General features: G+C 44.4%; 1 protein-coding gene across 1 annotated transcript in view; it reads left to right on the top strand.

Annotated features, from left to right (window-relative positions):
* Positions 1-7,951: 7,951 nt before the first annotated feature.
* LOC138359566 (uncharacterized) overlaps positions 7,952-25,914 on the top strand; it is a 43,991-nt gene continuing 26,028 nt past the window's right edge. Inside the window, exon 1 of the mRNA XM_069318912.1 lies at positions 7,952-8,048. Coding sequence (XP_069175013.1) covers positions 7,952-8,048 — 97 coding nt within the window. The remainder of the gene's footprint in view (positions 8,049-25,914) is intronic.

The following is a 25,914-nucleotide window of genomic DNA, read 5'->3' as shown; positions in this document are numbered from 1 at the left end:
TTCCACACCCGGTACTCTTCCTCCCTGCCTCTCTTCCACACCTGGTACTCTCCCTCCCTGCCTCTCTTCCACACCTGGTACTCTCCCTCCCTGCCTCTCTTCTACACAACACCCAATCTATTACTTGTGTACTTTAATTTCCACAACTTGAGTAGGCCTTTCCGTAACCGTAGGTCATGTGGAAGAGAACGTGGCATCAGTGTCCTGAACAACAGTCTTGGCAACACACAGCAGAAAAGGTAGTCACTCATCTCGGCGAATCCAGCAGAAGAGGACCTGATCATCGGGTAGTGGGGAAAGGTGGATTCTCTCCAGCGAGCCCCGACTCTCTCTCTTGATGTGACGGCTGGACGGCTGGTGATTCACTCAGAGTCCTATCAGGACCTCTGAAACAATATTTAGATAATTTTGTTTTGTATCTGTATTATTCCAGTGACGGAGCCATCCTACCAGTGACGGAACCATCATACCAGTGACGGAACCACCCTTCCAGTGACGGAGCCATCATACCAGTGACGGAGCCATGCAGATAGACCATGGTCCACGGGTTTGTGTGCGTGTATACATTACATTTACATTCTTGTCTCATAGATAATGGCTGAAAATGTAGATTGTTGTCCCAAAGCACTAAATTCCAAGAAAGGTGCATCGCATGCTAAGTATAGACGACTATGTTGCGAACTTCAGAAGCGGCAGACACGGAAGAATGCAGCAAAGGCTGGCGCGGTAAGGTTGTGTGTGAGGGTTTAGCCTGGGGAGGCCTGGTCGACGACCGGGCCGCGAGGACGCTAAGCCCCGGAAGCACCTCAAGGTAACCTCAAGGGGAGGGCGTGAAGGATCCTCAGGTGCCGCTGCCGCCATCCTTCCAGTGACGGAACCTGGAAGGAACTTGGTGTCACCCGGACGGTGACATCAAGCGCTCTCGTGACTCCTGTTGTTAATGCGACTATTATATCTATGCGCATACCTCCCCGAGCACACTCACTCACGCACCACACCCTGCCTCACACTGCACTCACGCACTATACACACACATACACAGATACACACACACACACACAGTACCTGTACCCACATGAGCCACAGAGACGTTAGAAGGAACTTTTTCAGTGTCAGAGTAGTTAACGGATAGAATGCATTAGGCAGTGATGTGGTGGAGGCTGACTCCATACACAGTTTTAAATGTAGATATGATAGAGCCCAGTAGGCTCAGGAACCTGTACACCAGGGGCCTGTACACGGGGCCTCGTAGCCTGGTGGATAGCGCGCAGGACTCGTAATTCTGTGGCGCGGGTTCGATTCCCGCACGAGGCAGAAACAAATGGGCAAAGTTTCTTTCACCCTGAATGCCCCTGTTACCTAGCAGTAAATAGGTACCTGGGAGTTAGTCAACTGTCACGGGCTGCTTCCTGGGGGTGGAGGCCTGGTCGAGGACCGGGCCGCGGGGACACTAAAGCCCCGAAATCATCTCAAGATAACCTCAAGATAACCAGTTGATTGACGGTTGAGAGGCGGGACCAAAGAGCCAGAGCTCAACCCCCGCAAGCACAACTAGGTGAATATAGACCTTGTCCCGCCTAATGTGTTGACACGCCTGCCTGACCTCATTCAAAACCAATTTACAATTAACTATAGTTGGTTGGATTTAGTTGTAAAGCGTAAACCTTTTACCCAACGCCGCTAGAACTGAACGTTAATATGCTAGTATGGAAGTTGTGGGAAAATCTGACTCCAATATTTGTATTGAATAATGAAAACTTTTAATAGCTACGAAGGACCACAACTTTTTGTGAAAAAGTGGAAAACGAAAAGTGGTGCAGTGGTAAGACACTCGCCTGGCGTTCCGCGAGCGCTATGTCATGGGTTCGTATCCTGGCCGGGGAGGATTTACTGGGCGCAATTCCTTAACTGTAGCCTCTGTTTAACGCAACAGTAAAATGTGTACTTGGATGAAAAAACGATTCTTCGCGGCAGGGGATCGTATTCCAGGGACCTGCCCGAAACGCTACGCGTACTAGTGGCTCTACAAGATGTAACAACTCTTGTATATATCTCAAAAAAAAAAAAAAAGAGCAAGTGGTTTGATATTAATTCCAAGAACTAGTGTTCTATGAATCTTAATAGGACTGTATTTTATCATCAATTATGGGTCAAATTCTCTCACCCAAATTGGGGGGGGGGGGAAGGAATGGTGCCCATCCATTTGGACGGTCGGGAATAGAACGCCGACCTGCATGAAGTGAGACCGTCGCTCTACCGTCCAGCCCAAGTAGTTGGGCAAATGGATGTGGAGTGTGTGCTTTTTTTTTAGCTATGACTGGGGTTCATTAAGAATATAATTGAAGTTCCTCGTGAAACTGTAAGCAAGAACTGTTATCCTACATCATCTTATCTGAAGCCTGTTCATATACTCATTTATTCCATATGATTATTGTTTGTATCCATTAGGAATAAACTACATTTAATTCAAATAAACTATCATATAAGGAACAGGCTAAGCCAGGAGCCAGCTGTGTGCCAGAGCCTTCATGTGATCGGTTCACTTCTTTAGTTCATTCCATTTTCCCACTGCTCTCACGCTAAAAAAAAACTTTCTAACATCTCTATGGCTCATCTGAGTTTCCAACTTCCACCCATGTCCCCTCGTTCTGTTGGTATTCTGTGTGAACATTTCGTCTATTTCCACTCTGTCAATCCCCCTTAAGTATTTTATGTATGTGAGGTGTGTGTGTGTGTGCGGTCATAACCTATCTGAGAGTGTATATGTCGTCAGAAAATATTGGGGAATGTTGGTGTGTGTACTGTATATATGGTCAGTATCCAGCGGGGAGTGCGGGGCGGCCCTAACCTACCTTGCAAGTGTGGCTGTACGTCACTGCCGGCAGAACAACTCCGCAGAGTTTGTCGTCCTTAGATCTATATGACAAAAGATCTTTCAGACCAGTTGGCATGAGGTACCTGGAGCTTTGCAATTACTTTATTCACTCTCGTATTCTTGAAGATATCCTCACAGTGTACCCAAAATTTGCCAGTGCAGGCTACTAAACATATGGCCCTGTATGACTAACCATCCTGCAAGATGGGGACTTTTATTACCACTGCTGCCTTATTCACTCTTGTGTTGATGATATCCTCATAATGCACCCAGAGTCTGCCAGTGTAGACTACTTATCACGTGCCTCTGTATGACTAACCATCCTGTGTGATGGGGATTTTATAGCATCACCTAGTTAGCTTTTTTGACACACTGTACTCCACTTCATATAGTCTAGGGTAGCTGCACTAATGCAGATGTACCTCATGTATTAAAAAAAAGACAAAATTACCATCGACAGTAAAACGAAACATAAGAAATATTGAGAAAATTCGTGTTAGAATTATTAATCTTACTTTTTCGGTCATATTTAACAATATATATATATATATATATATATATATATATATATATATACATATATATATATATATATATATATATATACTATATATATATATATATATATATATGAAGTGCGTGGAGTTAACTTTATCCACCTCAGTCTTCTCGTAATGCACCCAAAGTTTGCCGGTGTAGGCTACTGCAGCCACATATGCTCCTGTAGCCTAACCATCCTCAGGAATTTTAATATAATTTAATTTAACTCTTGACACAAATTGAGTATAGTAATTGAGTAAATATAGTAGTAATTGGTCTAGAGCAGTTACATAAATAAAGATGTATGTATATTAAGACAAATATTTGAATAGGATAATGCTTTCTCTGACTACGGTTTTTTTTATATTAATATATTGCTTATTTATTGCACATTATTTCGCGTTTTATGATAGTATGAAAACAGCAATAAAGAAGACTACTGTATCATACATTTAACCGTGTTTTGAGCAGATCGTTAACAGGGATGCATACTATGATTTCCAGTAGGACTTTTTGGACTATTCATTTGCATGAAGTGAACCTAAAGACACCTGAATCATTCAGGAAGTCTTGACTATAGACGCGTCCGAGCGTTCAGTTGGACCCCAAGTGGCGTCACTGGTGTCCAGAGAGACGGACAAGCTCGACCGTCCTACCCGTCTCCAGGTGCCAGCCTGTATGTAAATTTGGCGACGCAAGTTAGCGCACTTACTCGGGGATGCGAACCTGCCGAAACTAGATGTGGAAACTTGTAACATGAACTGGGGAAGGGAGGGGGGCAGGGGGGGGCTGGTGGTGGTGACACTACCACCTCTTTTTGTTAGAGTACTTAACAGATGGAATCATTAGGCAGTGATGTGGTGGAGGCTGACTCCATACACAGTTTCAAATGTAGATATGATTGAGCCCCGTAGGCTCAGGAACTTGTACACCAGTTGATTGACAGTTAAGAGACGGGACCAAAGAGTCAAAGCTCATCCCCTGCAAGCACAACTAGGTGACACTAGAGCTGAGTAAGGATGGGACGACTAACGGTGAAGTATAGAGGAGGGGGCGAGGCTTGGGGCCGGATTCAGGAAGGTACTTACGAAGGTTTTTCCTCTTAGCTAAGAGCGTTTTCCGTCTTAGCGCCTTCATGGCGGCTACGTCCGTATTCAATTAACTACCCTAAGTGGAAAAACCTTCGTAAGTTCATTCCGGGATTTAAGTGTGGTTTCGACCACTCGTAGCTTTACGTAAACTGGATATAAGTAATTTTTTCTCTACTACATAACACTGGGATCGATTTATGATATTGGAACATGACCAAAATATTATAGCTGGTGAATCTAGTGGAGAGGAGTCCTTCGTGTTAGTTATATATGCATTCTGTGCTTGAAACTTGAAGTAAATATGTGTTTGATGATAGTAGAATTAGTTTTATAATAGCAAGATATTATACCAGTAGTTATTAAGTAAATAAACACTGGTGAACGTGAAATATGAGAGAAGGTGATGAGCCCTGCCTGATGGGATCATTTACTATCACCAAATGCCCCTGTTCACCTAGTAGTAAGGGTGTACCTTAGCTATACATACCCATTTCTAATTTATTTAGTTTGGTTTTATTTTTAAATTAAATCTGGGTGAGACATAAAATAAAAATATGCTGCACAAATGATGTTAGGTAAGGAAAAGGGTAAAATGTCAAAAACTTTATTCATTGAATACTTAAAGCTATAATTATGACTATATAGATTATTAAAAAAGAGAGAGGGAAGTAGGGGTCCAAAACCTCTTCCTGTTATACAATTTGGGTGTGGAACAAGTAATTATCAAAAGAAGGCACCATGCCGGGAAGGCTATGTAGCAGTAAGGCAGTGAGGTGAGGCAGCTACTGATTTGAGAAATGCTTATTTTATTTACCTTATAAGCTGAGGCAACTTATTTTATTTGAGGAATACTCAGCTGATTCCTCTACATTTAGCATGGAACAAATTTGTGTCCAAGACCTCTTCCTGTTACTCAATTTGGCTGTGTGTAACCAAACTAGAAGTGCTCTACAAATCAAGGGACCCAGAATGTGGAATGACCTCCCGAATCATGTCAAAGGCTGTACCTCTCTCAACCAGTTTAAGAGTTAAACCAAGTACTGCCTAATTAACTCCATGTAACCTAACTTACCTCCTAAATGTCAACCCATGTCTTGCTATTTTTTAAACAACGCTGTTCACCAACATGTGCAATTGCAGATTTATGCTATGTTAACCCTTTTTTGTATTTTTTATTCCTTCTTTCAACACAATTTATACCTAATCCCGATTACTATTAAGTTTTAGTCTGTTTTTTTCCCCCCACACCTTGCCCGAAATGCTATGAGTATTAGTGGCTTTAGGTATTGTATGTACTAGCTCTGTCTATAAATCCAACATTATGTTTGTAAATCAACTGTATGTACTTTTCCTGAATAAAATGTATTTATTATTTATTTTTTAATCAGTAAGTATTAAAAGAAGGCACCAAGCTGGGAAGACTATGTAGCACCATTGTGTGTAACAATAAACCAAATTTTTTTAACAAATAATGCACCTGTATGGGAAAACAAATCCTGTCAGCTGTAAAAATATTGATGCAGTTATTTAAATGAAAAATATAATGAAAGAAATATTACTGGTTTATTTTTATCCTATCTTTTTGTACTGTACAGTATATCCAAGGAAGTGAAAAATTGAGACATAATGCACAATTTAATGAATGATTAGCATGGATTAGCAGTTCAAAAGAAATATGACTTGTATTACATATCAACATGAGATCTTAATGATCCATGGTCAACATGATTTAATAAGGATAATACAGTACTGTATTTGTAATAATACAAACTATAATTTAAAATCTTTATTACTGATTTTTTTTATTAAGAAGATTAGGTATACACAGCAATGTGCTGCTACCCTATTCTATATGGAATATTACACAGTGTAGATAAAAAACTAACTATAAGTTTATCTAATACTCCCATCTCGCAGGATGGTTAGACATACTGTACATGGAATCAATTTAGAAAATACCAGCCTCAATACAAAAAACAAATCAACTCTGACTAAACAACTCTAAGCAATTTTCACAAGAGGTAAGCACTGAATCATGGAAACATTATATTATAATTACTCTTACCAGTTTCTACAAAACTCCTCTCAAACAATGTATTTTTAAACATGTTTAGGTATACCCAGCAATGTGCTGCTTCCCTATTCTGTATAAAGGACCACACAGTGTAGATAAAAAACCAGCTACAAGCTCACCCAACATCCTCACCTCACAGGATGGCCAGTCATACATGGAATTAGGAGAGAACAAAATACTTAATGCTGATCTATTAGCCTCCACTGGCAAAATCTGGGTGCAGCACAAGAATATCTTCCAATATTCCTGAGTGTATGAAGTAATTACAGAGCTCAAAATACCTCATACCATTTGGTATGAAGTCACTGATAACAGGGCAATCACAGATATAGTGTTGGAGAGTATATTCTCTCAAGTAGGACTGAAAATTTTTTTTTTTGTTTTATAGGTCCAGAACGGAACTCTCCAGTGGGGACAATATCCAAGCCTAACATTAATTCTACCTCCAGTTACCATTATTCTTGGAAACTGAAGGTGTCATATCAAAAACATAACAAGACATGTCAAGTCATATGACATGTCATGTCATATCAAAGCATGAATTTAGTTACCCATACAAAATAGCATATTAGGCTACATGTATTGTAAGAAAAATATATTGAGCCACGTTTCCATTATGACAAATGGCCAAAATATTTATATTCCTTAAATATTATTAGGATTCCATCCCAGTGGTCTTCCAGCCACCCTTCATCTATTGTGTTATTGAATAAAAGTTGGTACATTGGTACATTGTGCCTCAGTAGCACACCCCTTTAGTACGCGTCAGTGTTGATGACACCCGTTAGTGCCACAGTGTAACTCCTGGCGGTATACGCGCGTATTGATGACACCCGTTAGTGCCACAGTGTGACTCCCGGCGGTATACGCGCGTATTGATGACACCCGTTAGTGCCACAGTGTAACTTCCGGCGGTATACGCGCGTATTGATGACACCCGTTAGTGCCACAGTGTAACTTCCGGCGGTATACGCGCGTATTGATGACACCCGTTAGTGCCACAGCAATAAACGCCACAGAATGCCAGCGATCTCAACACATAACTTCTCTCACACTTTCGTCAGTCATTTATAGATTTGTATATACTTCATATTCTTACTAACGACGCTATAGATGACAGAGAACCGCCAATTAAATCCTAATCTGTACAGAGAGTGAGAAAAAAGATGTTGATAAAGAGACTAGTGGGGCGGGGCGGGGGCGCGGGGCGGGAAGTTGAGGTGTGTGGCTGGCAGTAAGACTGTGTGCGTGTGGCAGTGTGGACCTCCTCCTGCAGCGCTCCGGCACCCCCGTACACCCCAGTGTGTGTGTGTCCTCGCCCCCTTGTGTAGTGTCTCCCGGGAGATTATCGCTCATCAAGAGATATCAAGCATGTCGGAGGTGAAGGCTGTCGCCGAGGGCGTGGAGAAGCTGGCCGTCGAGGCGCCTCCTGCCGAAGGGGAGCCAGAGGGCCCTCAGAATGGTCAAGGTAAGGGACCTGTCGTGTTGTCGTCGTCAGTAGTCACTGTTGTCCACTACATTGTATCTAGAATATTTATAATTTCATTCATAATTGTGTGTGTTGAGTAGTAATTACACAGTTTGACCCGCGTCGCGCGCAGTTACTAAGTTATGTAAATATTAAGTTGTGTTATATCTCGCTATATATATGGCTTAATGCTGCTACATCGCACGAAACAATAGCTAATTACTAATGAAGAATAACCGCTTTTAATAAGTTAATTTCAACAATGATATATTACTGCATATTCATATTTGCAGTAATATTATGTATATTACTGACTAATGCAGATATATCTGACATATAGTTTGTGTAAATACAGTCGTACTATACTGAGAAAATATAGTTACGTGGAGGTGTAAGACTGAGGCGTATGTACGCCCTTCACAAACGTTGCTGAGTAGGCTACGTTCTCTGGCGTCTTTATGTTACTAGTGAAACACACAGCTACCTAAATAGTTTTAGAATTACTAACTTTGAAAACAGTAAAGAGATAATTTATTGATTATTATTGGCAAATAAAGGGAAGTGTTACGCTTTATGTTGAGATATGCGTAGAAGAAACTAAACAGAGAACAACTAAACTTTACCGGTTGGTAAAATCCGCGCCCCCCCCCCCACACACAGAGGAATCAAAATTGACAAGAATAGATTCAAGCTAAAGAAACAACACTGCCGAGAAAACATCAGACAGTTCTAACACTCAACCTCACATCTGACATCCAACCTCACATCTGACACCCAACCTCACAGCTGACACCCAACCCACACATCTGACACCCAACCACACCTCTGACACCCAACCCACACATCTGACACCCAACCACACCTCTGACACCCAACCCACACATCTGACACCCAACCCACACATCTGACACCCAACCCACACATCTGACACCCAACCCACACATCTGACACCCAACCCACACATCTGACACCCAACCCACACATCCGAAAATGGAAGACGACGTTTCGGTCCGTCCTGGACTATTAGCAAGTCGTGTAATAGAGAGTAGAAGAGACAAACAATATAAGGTAAGAGGGTGAGATGAATGTCAGTGAAAGATGAAGGTAAGAATAAGATGAAAGAATAGGAGACAAGAGGGAAGAACGAAGAGAAATAGGTAAAGAAAAGTAAAGGTCAGAAGAAACCATATTCTTACCTTTTTCTCTCATTCTTACCTTTCATCTTACTTATTCCCGACCGTCCAAGTGGTTAGGCACCATTCCTTTCCTTCGTCCTATCCCAATCCAATCTCAAAAATAGGATTGGGTTAAAATACAGGCGAGTAAATACTAAAGAATGGTTGTAGTACCAGAGAGAGAGAGAGAGAGCAGTAGTAGTAAGGATTTGCACATGTGGTCCTCAGCATTGACACAGGTGTCTGGCACAGATGGCAGCAACACTTGCAGGTGTGTACACCTAGTTCACGGGAGACTCTTCACTCGTAATTGCTGGCACTACTCATGTTGATAATTCGGCGCACCATCCTCGCCATGTCTAGGGGGCAGCAGTGTGGGCTAGGCTTTACAGATTTCAACCAGCTAAAAACGTTTTATTTAGTTATCTAAGTATTTCTCCTACATGACGTTTGTGATTTTGATAGAACTACATATTTATTTTGCGTGATTAACGTTTGGTTATTGACGAAGTACATTAATAAGCCCAAAATTATCAACGGTGGAAAGCCTGTACTCTCCCATTACCATAACGGACTTTAAACGATGTACTGAAATGCGCGATGCTGACCTAACCAAGCTACTGACAATACGTGGTAACTATAACCCGTGCTACATGGAAATGTTCCGAGTAGCTGAACCTAACACAACAACCTACTTACGAATAGAAACCGTGAGTGTTCCTGAGCTTCTATGATTTACAGCACCACTTTATTTGTTCTTTGGGAATTATTGACGTCAGTATGTGATGCAGGTTGGTAATAACTGCCAGGTAATAAATATATATAATATTTCAAGAAGCTTCTTAAAACTGATACAATAATTTCATTGAATATACAGATAATAGTTTTTTTAATCAAGAAATAGGCTACAATATATATTCTTCTGTAGTAATTGTAACTTGTTTAAATTAATCAAAACTACTTTGTAGCAGAAATATAAAATCTAAATTTATACGTTTATATGAGTGAGGTTGAGCGGCTGAAGCAAGAAAATAGAGATGTTACCCACAGGATCTACCTAACCAGAAAATAAATTGAGGTCTCTCCGTCTCCGCGAGGAAATTGAACTGCCTGCAAAACCTGAGATATCACATTCTTCATGAGGTCACACGTCTGAGGTAGCCACCAAGTGTATCTTCACAGCAAGGCGTGTCAACTCTTAGAGATTAAAACATATCAGAAGGTTTGAAAAAGATATAGATTTATATATAAATGACTGACAGTCAATAGGCTTCAAACCTAACCAAGAAGTTCCCATGAACTGTATAATATATGAGACGGCAACAATTTCATGAAACGTGATATTAATAAAATTTGAGTTTAAGGTATTTGCTGTACCGGGGATACTATTATAATATATAAACATGAACGTAATAGAAACATTTATATTATAGCTCACGGTTACGGCGTCTCTCCAACTTGCACACCTCTCAGTAGCGTGGCATAGAAAGTAATTTGTATGTAAGGAATGCCTAAGCGTAGCTGGCTATTTAGTTCTTATGACCATTCTTCGTCCATTTTTATCAGCTCTCTCCTAGCTGTACTTGGTATTGCGGTATTTAGTATAAAATATTTAGCGTATATGCTGTAATATATTGTATGTCTGTGGGAGGATTGAATGTTGTATACCGATTTGCTGGGGTAGAAATAGTCCTTTGCTCCGTTGCTGGATTCGGTAGCCACTATTTATGATAAAGTGTAAGTACTTCCTTGATTGGAAACTTAAACTGAATTTGTATAAAATGTTTAATGCAGCAGTGTGGGGAGTAGCCTAGTGTAGTGAGCTTATACAGGTGTTGTCACGACTGCTGGCTTCACTTACTGTCACTTTAATGAGTTTAGTATCGTGGTAACTTCTGCTGTTGAAGTGTTGGCTTATGATGGGCAGTTATGGCGAAGACATGACGGCAGTATATTGGGTAATTTAGTTTTTCCTTAATTATGTAGAGAATGGATAATTAGGTCTTGGGAAAGGTGATAAACGTAATCATGTACACATACAATGCAATAGACGGACCAAGAATTCGGGATGTTGGTGGGAATATTTTGAGGCTTGTAGAAGGCATAGAATGAGGGAGAAACTAAAATATGGGGAAAGGGAGTGAGATGGGTGAATGCTCAGACATTATCTAGAGATGGGCGAAAGGCTACTAATATTATTATTACATTAAACAATGGTACGAAAGTATGGAAAAATAGCCTAATAGCCTGACGAGTGCATGAGTTATGAGGGGGAGAAGGGTCATCTAGGGAGGAAACAATAGGGTTGATATTCCAGGAGTTATGAGGAGACTTCCAACATTCAGGAAGAGAAAGTGTAGTGTATGAGTGATGAGGTAACTTCAAGGGTAGAGAAGTTTAGTGCATACGAAATAGCCTAGCGAGAGCAAAAGTGGAATCAAGCGGTTAGGGAGACCTTTCAAGCAGCAACGACTTGCTGAATTTCTAACGAGCTTACTTTTACTTATGAGATGTACAGTGAAGGCAAGCTGCCTTTCTTGAATGTTAGTGTCGGAAAGGAATAGCGGGTTCTACACTTTAGTCTATACCAAGGGGACTAGGTCTCCCTAGTTCCCCTGGGAGGAACACATACACGGACTCTAACCTCAGCTGTGGCAACACTTACTCTAACCTCAGCTGTGGCAACACACACGTACTCTAACCTCAGCTGTGGCAACACTTACGTACTCTAACCTCAGCTGTGGCAACACTTACGTACTCTAACCTCAGCTGTGGCAACACTTACGTACTCTAACCTCAGCTGTGGCAACATTCACGTACTCTAACCTCAGCTATGGCAACATTCACGTACTCTAACCTCAGCTGTGGCAACATTCACGTACTCTAACCTCAGCTATGGCAACATTCACGTACTCTAACCTCAGCTGTGGCAACTCACGTACTCTAACCCAATACGTTGCATTTAATACGCAGTCGATGAAACCGTTAAACATGCGAACAGCTAATTCAGATTAAAGCAACGTAGTTTCGTCATTTTCTATGCGTCGGCCTTGACGGGTTAGGTGGGTTGCTTGGGTACGTGCGTTTCTGGTTAGGCAAAACCGTCGCAGTTTTTTACGGAGTGGCAAGTTGAGAGAGCAGGACTCACCTGTCAGTATATTTGATTATCCTAACCAGTAAATACAATTATACATAAATAAAATGATATTGAAAAGTTTTAAAGTAAATCGTCTCTATCTGGAACAAAATGTTCCAAGTAGCACGGGCTATGGTGAGCCCGTAGTGAACTTTTTTTTACTTGACGGTTCTTGACGATTACTAACGAGGCATAAACGGAGATGTATGCACCATATCAAGCTCTGCAACTGTGTCAAGTATGTGTGTGTGTGTTGCTAACGAAGCCGCCGCACCTGTGTTGCGCTTATCAACTTAATTACCGCTGGTGTAGACCTGCAACGCCGGTAGCTAGTGTGCGGTTAAAACAAATTGGTTTGCAACCACAATTATCGACGAAAACGGAAGTATCTTAGGTACTCGCAACAATGTGTTGTATGTGACGTATTGTATTGCTGTGACTGTCTTTGTGTGACTACCGTGGTGTTGCCTCACCTCTCACCTCTTGTATAACGTCTACTACACTTTATGGCTAGAGGGACAAAGGCGCCAGAGTGAGTCGGCCATGAATTGTTTATATCCCGCGGCACACCTGCATTTACACACCTAATGCACACCACACATGTATTTACACATCTGCATCAAATACATACCACACACCTGTCACCTGCACCTAAACATCTCACGTATAAACCTCAAGTCAGGGTTGTAGTGACAATATCCTCTTTGTCATAGTGGTGACGTGTTAGGCATCCCATCATGTAAAGTACTGCTGGGTTACATGTACTGTGACATAAACTTAAATTATGTCACAGTACCAGATGACTGCGACAGGTAGACCAAATATGGGTGAAGTGTCCCGCAGAGTTGCTCTATAGTATAAAGCTCTATAGAGCCGCTGTCACCCATACTCTCACCGCTGTCACCCGCATCATCACCGCTGTCACCCGCATCATCACCGCTGTCACCCGCACCATCCACCTCCCACCACCACCACCACCTGCACACCTACCACTATCTCCACCATCACCACCATTTCTCCACCTACCAACACCGTCTCTCCCACTTAATATGGACGCACATATTTTACACGAGTGTCTTATTATAATCTCACTTAAATATGTATAACGCGTCACGTATTCCAACACTGACAACTCTTACTTTTGTCTTACGTTTTCCCAAGACAAAAATTTTGTTTATGTGGCAGCATATACAAGCAGGAGGGTAGTGAGTGGGATGGTCAGAGGTGGTTACTAAGTGGTGGTGGGTGAGTGGGATGGTCAGAGGTGGTTACTAAGTGGAGGTGGGTGAGTGGGATGGTCAGAGGTGGTTACTAAGTGGAGGTGGGTGAGTGGGATGGTCAGAGGTGGTTACTAAGTGGAGGTGGGTGAGTGGGATGGTCAGAGGTGGTTACTAAGTGGTGGTGGGTGAGTGGGATGGTCAGAGGTGGTTACTAAGTGGTGGTGGGTGAGTGGGATGGTCAGAGGTGGTTACTAAGTGGTGGAGGGTGTGTTCCGCATCTCGGTCACATTAAACACGTCCGAACTCTTATAACTCAAAATATAGAGTGCGCTGAGTACACGTGCGTCCTACTGAAGCTTTAGCTGGCGAAGGCGGTCCCAATATACAAAAAGGGCGACAGACAAGAGGCACTGAACTACAGGCCAGTGTCCTTGACTTGTATACCATGCAAGGTGATGGAGAAGATCGTGAGAAAAAACCTGGTAGCACATCTGGAGAGAAGGAACTTCGTGACAATTCGCCAACATGGGTTCAAGGAGGGTAAATCTTGCCTGACTGCCTTAATAGAATTCTACGACCAGGTGACAAAGATTAAGCAAGAAAGAGAGGGCTGGGCAGACTGCATTTTCTTGGATTGTCGGAAAGCCTTTGACACAGTACCGCATAAGAGGTTGGTACATAAGCTGGAGAGACAGGCAGGTGTAGCTGGTAAGGTGCTCCAGTGGATAAGGGAGTACCTAAGCAATAGGAAGCAGAGAGTTACGGTGAGGGGTGAGACCTCAGATTGGCGTGAAGTACCAGTGGAGTCCCACATGACTCTGTACTCGGTCCTATCTTGTTTCTGATATATGTAAATGATCTCCCGGAGGGTATTGATTCATTTCTCTCAATGTTTGCTGACGATGCCAAAACTATGAGAAGGATTAAGACAGAGGAGGACTGCTTGAGGCTTCAAGAAGACCTAGACAAGCTGAAGGAATGGTCGAACAAATGGTTGTTAGAGTTTAACCCAAGCAAATGCAATGTAATGAAGATAGGTGTAGGGAGCAGGAGGCCAGATACTAGGTATCTGGGAGATGAAATTCTTCAAGAGTCAGAGAGAGAAAAAGACTTGGGGGTAGATATCACGCCAGACCTGTCCCCTGCAGCCCATATCAAGAGGATAACATCAGCGGCATATGCCAGGCTGGCCAACATAAGAACGGCATTCAGAAACTTGTGTAAGGAATCATTTAGAACTTTGTATACCACATATGTCAGGCCAATCCTGGAGTATGCAGCCCCAGCATGGTGTCCATATCTAGTCAAGGATAAGACTAAACTGGAAAAGGTTCAAAGGTTTGCCACCATACTAGTACCCGAGCTGAGAGGTATGAGCTACGAGGAGAGACTACGGGAATTAAACCTCACTTCGCTGGAAGACAGAAGAGTTAGAGGGGACATGATCACCACATTCAAGATTCTGAAGGGAATTGATAGGGTAGATAAAGACAGGCTATTTACCACAAGGGGCACACGCATCAGAGGACACAGGTAGAAACTGAGTGTCCAAATGAGCCACAGAGATATTAGAAAGAACTTTTTTAGTGTCAGAGTGGTTGACAAATGGAATGCATTAGGAAGTGATGTGGTGGAGGCTGACTCTATACACAGTTTCAAGTGTAGATATGATAGAGCCCAGTAGGCTCAGGAACCTGTACACCAGTTGATTGACAGTTGAGAGGCGGGACCAAAGAGCCAAAGCTCAACCCCCGCAAGCACAACTAGGTGAATACAGCTAGGTAGTGGTGGAGGGGGAGGCAGGGGTGGTGGTAGCAGTACACACACACACCACACCCAACAGTAGCACCTCCCACCATATCAACTAGGTGAGTACAACAGAGGTAGTGGTGGAGGGGGAGGCAGGGGTGGTGGTGGCAGTACACACACACACCACACCCAACAGTAGCACCTCCCACCATATCGATTTGTGATGTTGTAATACATATACGCAATTATATTATGACCTGATGCTCTAGTACGTCATTCTTGTTTTGAACTATTATCCATATAGTTGTTGAACGCCACAAAAAGTTCAGGAATTTCGAAGTTATTGTGTAATGAAATTAGCCGGAGCCTCTTCACTTCTCCACCTCCCACCCCCCCCCCCAACAACTCTGCCCCCTCTTACCCCCCTCTTACCCCCCCTCCCAGCATGAGTTGGGGTGGGGGTGGGGGGGCTAATGGAGGGGAGGAGGAGACGAGGGGGAGCGACTGGGGCGAGCAGTGATACAATGTTTGTGTTCCTTGGCAAGAAATGTAAGATTAATCACTTGAAGCCGCCATTCTGGTGATGAGAGAACCTTGGGTATTGTGGCGGGGGACTGAGACCTGGGGGAACTGGTGACTGGTGTGTGTGGGGGGTGTTATGGTGGTGGTGACTGGTGTGTGTGTGTAGGGGGGTGTGTTATGGTGGTGGTGACTGGTGTGTGTGTGTAGGGGGGGGTGTTATGGGAGTGGTGACGCTGAGGGTGAAGGAGTTCATAGTGGTGAAAATATGAGGGGTGATGGAGGAATAAAGAATTGTATGTGTGGGAGTGTTTATGTGTGTGGGAGTGTTGTAGCGAGGAGGGAGTGTTGCGTGCAGTTATTGTGTCTGAGGAATGTTAAGTATTGCCCCCTGTGTGTACTGGGAGAGCAGGTGGGTCCTGGGGAAGTGTATACTGTGCTCTGGTATAGTGTTGGGCTGAAGGTTTCAACCTCTGGAGGGCTACTAAGCCCCACCATCAGTACTTACTGATCACCCAACAGGAATACCTTTCTCATAAAATAGTTCCCCAATAAAGCAAACGCAGTGTAAATGTACGGAGACAAATGTAATACACTCTTGGTAATGCTTACAAGGCCCGAGTCCTGCCATATTATGTGAGTGAAGCGTGCCAGGTGTAGCACCCAGCGAGTGAGTGTGGCTCAGTGGCGGCCCTTGACCGGAGGCTGTGAGGAGGGCCCGGTGGAGCAGCTGTACAGTGTGAGCTGAGAGTCTAAGCATCATGTCATTGATTTAAGTGTTGGGTGCTCGGTGTCGATGACCTGGTGTTGCTGCTACTGTGATGTGGCGCACTAGCTAGTGCAGTTGCCTCGCAACCCACTGCACCAGAGTGCAATATTAGGCTTCCTGCTCCACCACTCAGTGACCACCACTCAGCTGACAGTCAAGGCCCGGGATATAACCGATCTAGACTTTCTCCATATGGTCCAGTTTATTGTTGTGGGGGGGGGGGGGGGGGCGTTGCGCCGAGTGACATGTGAACCCCAGCCACTGTGTTGGCCTCCTGCACGGCCGGACAGGTTAAGGGGGGCCCTGTGGCCGCCATCTTATTTATTACTCCTGTCTTCTCTACCTAGCCTCCTCCTCCTCCACCTCTTCCCTCTTCCTCCTTCCTTACCAATTCATGTTCCCATGTTCCAGCTGCTCTGTCTTCCTCTTGTGTCACTGTGTCTTCCTCTTGTGTGGAACACACACACACACACACACACACGGTTGAGAGGCGGGACTAAAGAGCCAGAGCTCAACCCCCGCAAACACAACTAAGTGAGTACAGACAGACAGACACACACACACACACACTAGTACGCCCCAATGTTTACCATCGTCTTCCTCTGCCAGTGAGGACTGGAAGAATGAGAGACGCCGGAACAGGTTGGATTTAGTACGTAATGAGGCTGAAATCGGGTATCACGGGACATCGTCGGCCGCAAATAACCAATTTGTAAGGCTCAGCTAACGTCAGTTTGATTGTTCGTGTGGCTTAATCTGGCTCAGCTAACTTCTGTTTGATTGCTCGTATTGGTTTGAGGTTTAGGACCAGATGTTACGGTCTAGGCCACACATTCGTCTGACGTTCAGAATTTGTGTCATAATGATTCTTTAACCCCCAAAATGTATATAGACACGACGCCACTGCTATGGTAAGTGACAACTGACAAAGCTTTCTGGAAGTTACAGGGTTGACAACCACTGTTTGACCCGCGCCTCGCCAGAGATTTCATCTAGGTTCGATCCCTGCCAGTCCTTAACTGGTTGTTCCTGTTCGCCCAGCAATAATTGGGTGCCTGTTTTTTAATCGATTGACTGGTTATTTCGGGGAAGTAGTGGGTAAGGCTTACCATGTGCTGCAGGAAGGGAACGTTCTCAGCCAGCAAATAGGAGTCTTAATTCAACTGCTCCTGTTCCTGCCTGTGTTAAAACAAAAATAGTTTGTTCTGTGAGCATGAACCATCAGCTCATTGTGCGGGCTTAGTTGTGGAGCTGCTACCTCGAGGCGAAGGCGGCGAGCAAGTGTCTTACCATCAGTTTACCGCAAACGGGCGAGGATAGCCTCAAGCTGCGGAGGGAAGCTTCAGCTCACGTGGAAATAAACACTTGCCTCTCCTCACGCACAGAGCTCAGCTAGAGCTCAACTCCGGATCATTGAATTATCCGCTCTCGTACGTTACGACACGCGCCACCATCACTATAATTGTCCACCCCGTACACTAGGACACGCGCCACCATCATTATAATTGTCCACCCCGTACACTAGGACACGCGCCACCATCATTATAATTGTCCACCCCGTACACTAGGACACGCGCCACCATCACTATAATTGTCCACCCCATACACTAGGACACGCGCCACCATCACTATAATTGTCCACCCCGTACACTAGGACACGCGCCACCATCACTATAATTGTCCACCCCGTACACTAGGACACGCGCCACCATCACTATAATTGTCCACCCCGTACACTAGGACACGCGCCACCATCACTATAATTGTCCACCCCGTACACTAGGACACGCGCCACCATCACTATAATTGTCCACCCTGTACACTAGGACACGCGCCACCATCACTATAATTGTCCACCCCGTACACTAGGACACGGAGTTATTCCAGGAGTTCGTGGAGTTATTCGCGATAGTCTAAGGAGGCAGTAGTGAGGCGCCTTATTTATCACTACAGACTGCCTGAACTTATGTGTAAATTTTCGTCGTGGAAGAGGTTGGAAGACTTCAAACCCCAGTGAAATGTGGAGCTAATTAAGTTCTAATTAATTTATGACCTGGCATAAATTCACGGAACTTTCCCGACGTATTTGACGATAAGGTTTAAAGGACCGTTGATTGCAACGATTACTAAGGCCACAATCTAACTGTCTGATCTTCAGGTATTGGTTGGTCGTTAAGGACGCGACCAATACTTAGTACTGGTCGCGTCCTAAGTACTGGTACTTAGTATTAGTACGACTAATACTTTAGTCTCGAGACAGCTCAGGACTAAAGCTTCCCCTGTCTGTGTTCGAGCACTGTACCCTCGGTGTGGCGCTGGAGTGTGCATGATCCACACTAGCGTGTCGGGTAGTGAGAGTGTGGAGGTGCAGCGTGCGGACGCTGCCGCCGTGCCCGGCCAGTGCCCGTAATGTAACATGCCCAACCCGCTGGGTATACACAAGATGAAGCCACAGGCACACGTACAAGGGAGATGGAGTGCCAGGTCGTGCCACTTCATGTTGGCTGTATAACGGTAGTGTGAAACATCTCGCTCCATTGTAAGATTAACAACAGTCGATGAGTCACAATAACGTGACTGAAGTATGTTGACCAGACCACACACTAGAAGTTGAAGGGACGACGACGTTTCGGTCCGCCCTGGACCATTCTCAATCGACTTGAGAATGGTCCAGGACGGACCGAAACGTCGTCGTCCCTTCAACTTCTAGTGTGTGGTCTGGTCAACATTAACAACAGTAACACAGCAGCCGCGAGAAGATTATCCTTGTGATCATTAGAGAGATACAAGACAGGTCCATCTCCCTGTAAGCCAGCGAGAGAGCGCACGTACACCTCACCAACTTGTGCTTGGCTAATGATTCAACATCAGAAATGACATTAATGGACATAATATATGCCAAGAAAATTCCTCTGACCTGCAATAAGAATTATGGTGAGTTGAGCTTCTCAGATGTGAGAGGAGAACTTGAGGCCAGGGCGGGTGAGACCTGTTCAGCTCAAGTTGCTCAAGTTGGAATGTCTTCAGAACAAGTGGAGAATTTCTAAAGTTTTGTAGGAACTTTTGGCAATTGCAGATTTTTTTTTGTATTTCCCGGGAAAAATCAAGTGACTGCTAGGTTTAAAGTAATGAGGTTCTTGGATTGTGGGTTTCTGAGAGACAGGATCACTCTTGATATGAAAGCTGGCGTCCAGGAAGCTCTCGACTTACTGTACTGAATCAATTGTAATTAAGTCTAAGCAGCTACTTTCCAACATTTTGATTAGAGATTTAATTTTGAATAGAAGAGAGATTTAAAAGTCTCTTGATTGAAGTAAAATATGAAATACTGAGCCCAGCTGAAGAGTGGATGGCTGTGGAATTTGGAGACATAAGAGGACTTGACGTTATGGCAAAGTGAGGCGCTGGAACACTGGAAACACAGCCTCGTCTGGAAGAGCTAATGTTTCTCAGACAAAACCACTTGGAAGTCATTGGAAATAGAGATGCTTCCTGGGTTGACTAATTGTAAATTAAGAATGATTGGACCGCACTATACTGAAGACAGGCAGCGAGGATTGGCTTGAACAAGACAAGACTTCACTCTTGAACCTTCGGATTATTGATGATTGTAACTGCAAAATAAATTTTAAAAAGTGTAAATGACTGGAAATTGGAGGAATATGGGAGTGCACAATATTGGTAAATAATGTAGTGAAGACATTTGGAGATTGAAAGGCTATTTTTACTGGTAACAATGTCTCTGGAAACAAGCACTAAAGGCAACAGAATGGAAAGACTGGAAGCAAGATAACTGGAAGCTGTCAAAGAAATGTGACATGCCCAAACCTGGAAGCAGCTGACATGTGGGCCATCACTGGAACACTCTGGTGTGTGGCCCAACACTGGAACACGCAGGTGTGTGACCCAACACTGGAACAAGCAGGTGTGTGTGGCCCAACACTGCACATAACCTTCCCAAACTCATTGGTTGGACTTGCTAAAACTTGTGGATGATTGTTGGCCTTGTGATTATTTAGTTAAATGGCTGTTTGGTCTTGTGATTGTTTAGTTAAATGGCTGTTGATGATTGTTAAATGAGGCCAGAGACCACACACCGCACCTCGGGTCTGTTGCTTGACGCTATAAAGATCCAGGCTGCCGGGCTAGGCTGAGTGGTTCACGTAAGGTTCAAGACTGAAAAAATTAGTCTTGCACAAGATGGAATTATCAAGGGAAAGCGCCAAGATATTATGGCTATATAGCACTTGGAATGGGGGTCGGGATAAGTATTTGGGATGGGACGGCGGGAAGGAATGGTGCCCAACCACTTGGACAGTCGGGGATTGAACGCCGACCCGCATGAAGTATGACACAGCCACCGAGGATCTGGAAGTATTCCATCTCAGTTCCAAGAAAAATCCAGGAATTGTGTTTCCTGGATATCAATAGAGTTCCTTAACTCTATTGTGTTTCAGAGCTATATTTTAGTTTCAACATAACCCATCGTTAATTGGCCTAACTGTAAGCGTGGGTATTTTTATATAATCTCATGTAAATAAATACAAGATATGTTATATTTTTAGTTTCTTAATGACTAACAAAATAAGAGAAATAGTCTTCAAGTGATAATCGTTTTCTTACGAAGCAAAAAATCTGGTTAAAGTATATTTTCTTTCACGGAAGGTCTGCCATCTGTAAGCTAGAGGTGGGAGGCATCTTAGGAATGGTCTGGTAATTACCCTAATGGTTGACAGGCTTACTGCGGTGTGAAGGGCAGTTGGAGGTGATTAGTGACCTGCTGGGTCTGGTCCTTGTACTGATGGTACTCATCTTAGGGAGGTGGGGTGTGTCCCTTGTGAGTGACGCTTGTTATTGTACTGTGAGTGACGACTGTTATTGTACTGTGAGTGACGACTGTTATTGTACTGTGAGTGACGCTTGTTATTGTACTGTGAGTGACGCTTGTTATTGTACTGTGAGTGACGCTTGTTATTGTACTGTGAGTGACGACTGTTATTGTACTGTGAGTGACGACTGTTATTGTACTGTGAGTGACGACTGTTATTGTACTGTGAGTGACGACTGTTATTGTACTGTGAGTGACGACTGTTATTGTACTGTGAGTGACGACTGTTATTGTACTGTGAGTGACGACTGTTATTGTACTGTGAGTGACGACTGTTATTGTACTGTGAGTGACGCTTGTTATTGTACTGTGAGTGACGACTGTTATTGTACTGTGAGTGACGACTGTTATTGTACGGTGAGTGACGACTGTTATTGTACTGTGAGTGACGACTGTTATTGTACTGTGAGTGACGACTGTTATTGTATTGTGAGTGACGCTTGTTATTGTACTGTGAGTGACGCTTGTTATTGTACTGTGAGTGACGACTGTTATTGTACTGTGAGTGACGACTGTTATTGTACTGTGAGTGACGCTTGTTATTGTACTGTGAGTGACGCTTGTTATTGTACTGTGAGTGACGACTGTTATTGTACTGTGAGTGACGACTGTTATTGTACTGTGAGTGACGACTGTTATTGTACTGTGAGTGACGACTGTTATTGTACTGTGAGTGACGACTGTTATTGTACTGTGAGTGACGACTGTTATTGTACTGTGAGTGACGACTGTTATTGTACTGTGAGTGACGCTTGTTATTGTACTGTGAGTGACGCTTGTTATTGTACTGTGAGTGACGACTGTTATTGTACTGTGAGTGACGCTTGTTATTGTACTGTGAGTGACGACTGTTATTGTACTGTGAGTGACGACTGTTATTGTACTGTGAGTGTCACTTGTTATTGTACTGTGAGTGACGCTTGTTATTGTACTGTGAGTGACGCTTGTTATTGTACTGTGAGTGACGCTTGTTATTGTGCTGTGAGTGTCACTTGTTATTGTACTGTGAGTGACGCTTGTTATTGTACTGTGAGTGACGACTGTCATTGTACTGTGAGTGACGACTGTTATTGTACTGTGAGTGACGACTGTTATTGTACTGTGAGTGACGACTGTTATTGTACTGTGAGTGACGACTGTTATTGTACTGTGAGTGACGACTGTTATTGTACTGTGAGTGACGACTGTTATTGTACTGTGAGTGACGACTGTTATTGTACTGTGAGTGACGACTGTTATTGTACTGTGAGTGACGACTGTTATTGTACTGTGAGTGACGACTGTTATTGTACTGTGAGTGACGCTTGTTATTGTACTGTGAGTGACGCTTGTTATTGTACTGTGAGTGACGACTGTTATTGTACTGTGAGTGACGCTTGTTATTGTACTGTGAGTGACGCTTGTTATTGTACTGTGAGTGACGCTTGTTATTGTACTGTGAGTGACGCTTGTTATTGTACTGTGAGTGTCACTTGTTATTGTACTGTGAGTGACGACTGTTATTGTACTGTGAGTGACGACTGTAACACGTACGTACGTATTACGGCGAGTTAACATTAATGTCACCAACGCTCATGGCATCAACACCTTTGTTTTAAAGTACAGAAGATTTTTTCTGGAATTGTCAAGAGGAAAACTTTCATTTAGAACTGTGTGATTAACGCCACAAGTGAGAGAGAGAGAGAGAGAGAGAGAGAGAGAGAGAGAGAGAGAGAGAGAGAGAGAGAGAGAGAGAGAGAGAGAGAGAGAGAGAGAGAGAGAGAGAGAGAGAGAGAGAGGGAGGGTGGGGGTTGGGGGGGGGCCCATCCCTGCTACTCTCACTTTCCCTTTAACCTCTCCTGCTGGTAAACAGCCTCCCCCCCCCCACTCTCACCTCTCATCACAGCCTGCTGTGTGTGTGTGTGTGTGTGTGTGTGTGTGTGTGTGTGTGTGTGTGTGTGTGTGTACACCTAGGTGTGCTTTCATGGTTGACCTGTAACTCCTGGGCCCGGCCTTTCAAACATTAGCACAGTAATTTAGTGCAATGACAACATTCTCCTATCATATACACATTTAAAAATGTGTATTGAATGAGCTTCGATAAACTAGTCAAATTCATTCCATTTATTTACGATTTTTAGGCTTATAATAAAGTTCTTCGTGCCATCTCTGTCTACTTTTCATCACTGAACATGTCTTCTCTCTCTCTCTCTTAAGTGGTAAATTTTCCGTACAATCACTAGTTATGTCCTCCGTATTCGTATGGAGGGGGGGGGGGTGTTGACGAGGTGGGGGGGGGGTATGGGGTCAATATGGCGAACAGTGGGGTGGGAGGGGGGGCAGAAGGGAGGTGTGGGGGGGCACTTACATGCTACTACACAGTAGTAGGGTGTCGTCTACTGTGTTATAAGTGTACTTCCGACAGGTCAATGTGTCTTTATTTACCTGGTGTGAGCGCGTCACCACGGGTTACCACACTCTAGTGTAAGAAGGGCGTTTATAGGTTATTGTTGATGCCTGTGTATGGGTCTGGTGGTGGGGGGGGGGGGGCTGGCATGACCTGCCCCACGCTCAGCCATTTGGAAGGCCCTCTCACTGGTCCAGGTGTGGCACCATCACTGGTCCAGCAGGTGTGGCACCATCACTGGTCCAGCAGGTGTGGCACCATCACTGGTCCAGCAGGTGTGGCACCATCACTGGTCCAGCAGGTGTGGCACCATCACTGGTCCAGCAGGTGTGGCACCATCACTGGTCCAGCAGGTGTGGCACCATCACTGGTCCAGCAGGTGTGGCACCATCACTGGTTCAGCAGTGAAATAACTGGCACCATCACTGGCGCCAGTTATTTCTGGCGCCAGTATTGTTAAAACTAGATATGATCCGTTCATTGTTATATTTTTACGAAAAATGCCGAAAATGGTAAAATTACAAATATATTTTGTGAAGTGTGTGTTGTAGGGCCTCGACAAGTGGTCCTTCTGGTGTGTTGTCTACAGTCCCACTGTGGCGGCGACCCTGGCGCTCTGCTCTTACTGCTGACTGAAGCGTTTTGCTTCACTCTACTGACGTACTTTTATCCGCAGGCCTATGTGCTTATAGGCCTACCTCCCCCTCATTAAAAGTTTATATGATAGGTCGTGAGCGGTGAGCGGTGTATTAATTGGGGCTGACTCATCCCTACTTAACACGCCCCCCCCCACACTGTTGTGCACCCCCACCATCACTCCCCCCCTCACAACACCTTAGCCAACACCCTTAAAGTAGAAGGACTGAAGAGTACTGGTCGTGGCGGCCAGGTCACTGAGGACACTGCTCTCTCTCTCTCTCTCTCTCTCTCTCTCTCTCTCTCTCTCTCTCTCTCTCTCTCTCTCTCTCTCTCTCTCTCTCTCTCTCTCTCTCTCTCTCTCTCTCTCTCTCTCTCTCTCTCTCTCTCTCTCTCTCTCTCTCTCTCTCTCTCTCGCTCTCTCTCTCTCTCTCGCTCTCTCTCTCTCTCCCCCCATCTCCCCCTCTCCCTCCCTCCCTCCATAAAGAAGGCGGGCAGGGATGCACATCTCGGGCAGGGATGCACATCTCGGACAGGGAGAGCACTCTGAGAGGAGAAAGGAGTGTGGGTAAGATACACTGGAGGAGGCAGTAGGGAGAAACCTGGAGTTGGGATCACACAAAAAGGTAATCATGGCGGAGTAGCAGCTGTATGGTGTGTGTGTGTGTGTGTGTGTGTGTGTGTGTGTGTGTGTGTGTGTGTGTGTGTGTGTGTGTGTGTGTGTGTGTGCTCACATATTTGTATTTGCGGGGGTTGAGCTTTGCTCTTTCGGCCCGCCTCTCAACTGTCAGTCAACTGTTTACTAACTACTTTTTTTCCTTTTTTCTCCCCACCACACACACACACACACACACACACACACACACACACACACAAACACACACACACACACACACCAGGAAGCAGCCCGTGACAGCTGACTAACTCCCAGGTATCTATTTACTGCTAGGTAACAGGGGCATTCAGGGTGAAAGAAACTTTGCCCATTTGTTTCTGCCTGATGCGGGAATCGAACCCGCGCCACAGAATTACGAGTACTGCGCGCTATCCACCAGGCTACCAGGCCCCTCATATGTGTGTGTGTGTGTGTGTACTCACCTATTTGTGTTTGCAGGGGTTGAGCTCTGGCTCTTTGGTCTCGCCTCTCAACTGTCAATCAACTGGTGTACAGATTCCTGAGCCTACTGGGCTCTGTCATATCTACACTTGAAACTGTGTATGGAGTCAGCCTCCACCACATCACTGCCTAATGCATTCCACCTGTTAACTACTCTGACACTGAAAAAGTTTTTTCTAACGCTCATTTGGGTATTCAGTTTCCACCTGTGTCCCCTTGTTCGCGTACCACCAGTGTTAAACAGTTTATCCTTATCTACCCTGTCATTTCC

The sequence above is a fragment of the Procambarus clarkii genome, chromosome 91 (genome assembly GCF_040958095.1).
Source record: "Procambarus clarkii isolate CNS0578487 chromosome 91, FALCON_Pclarkii_2.0, whole genome shotgun sequence".
Taxonomy (NCBI): Eukaryota; Metazoa; Arthropoda; class Malacostraca; order Decapoda; family Cambaridae; genus Procambarus; species Procambarus clarkii.
This window is presented reverse-complemented; position numbering and strand designations above follow the sequence as displayed.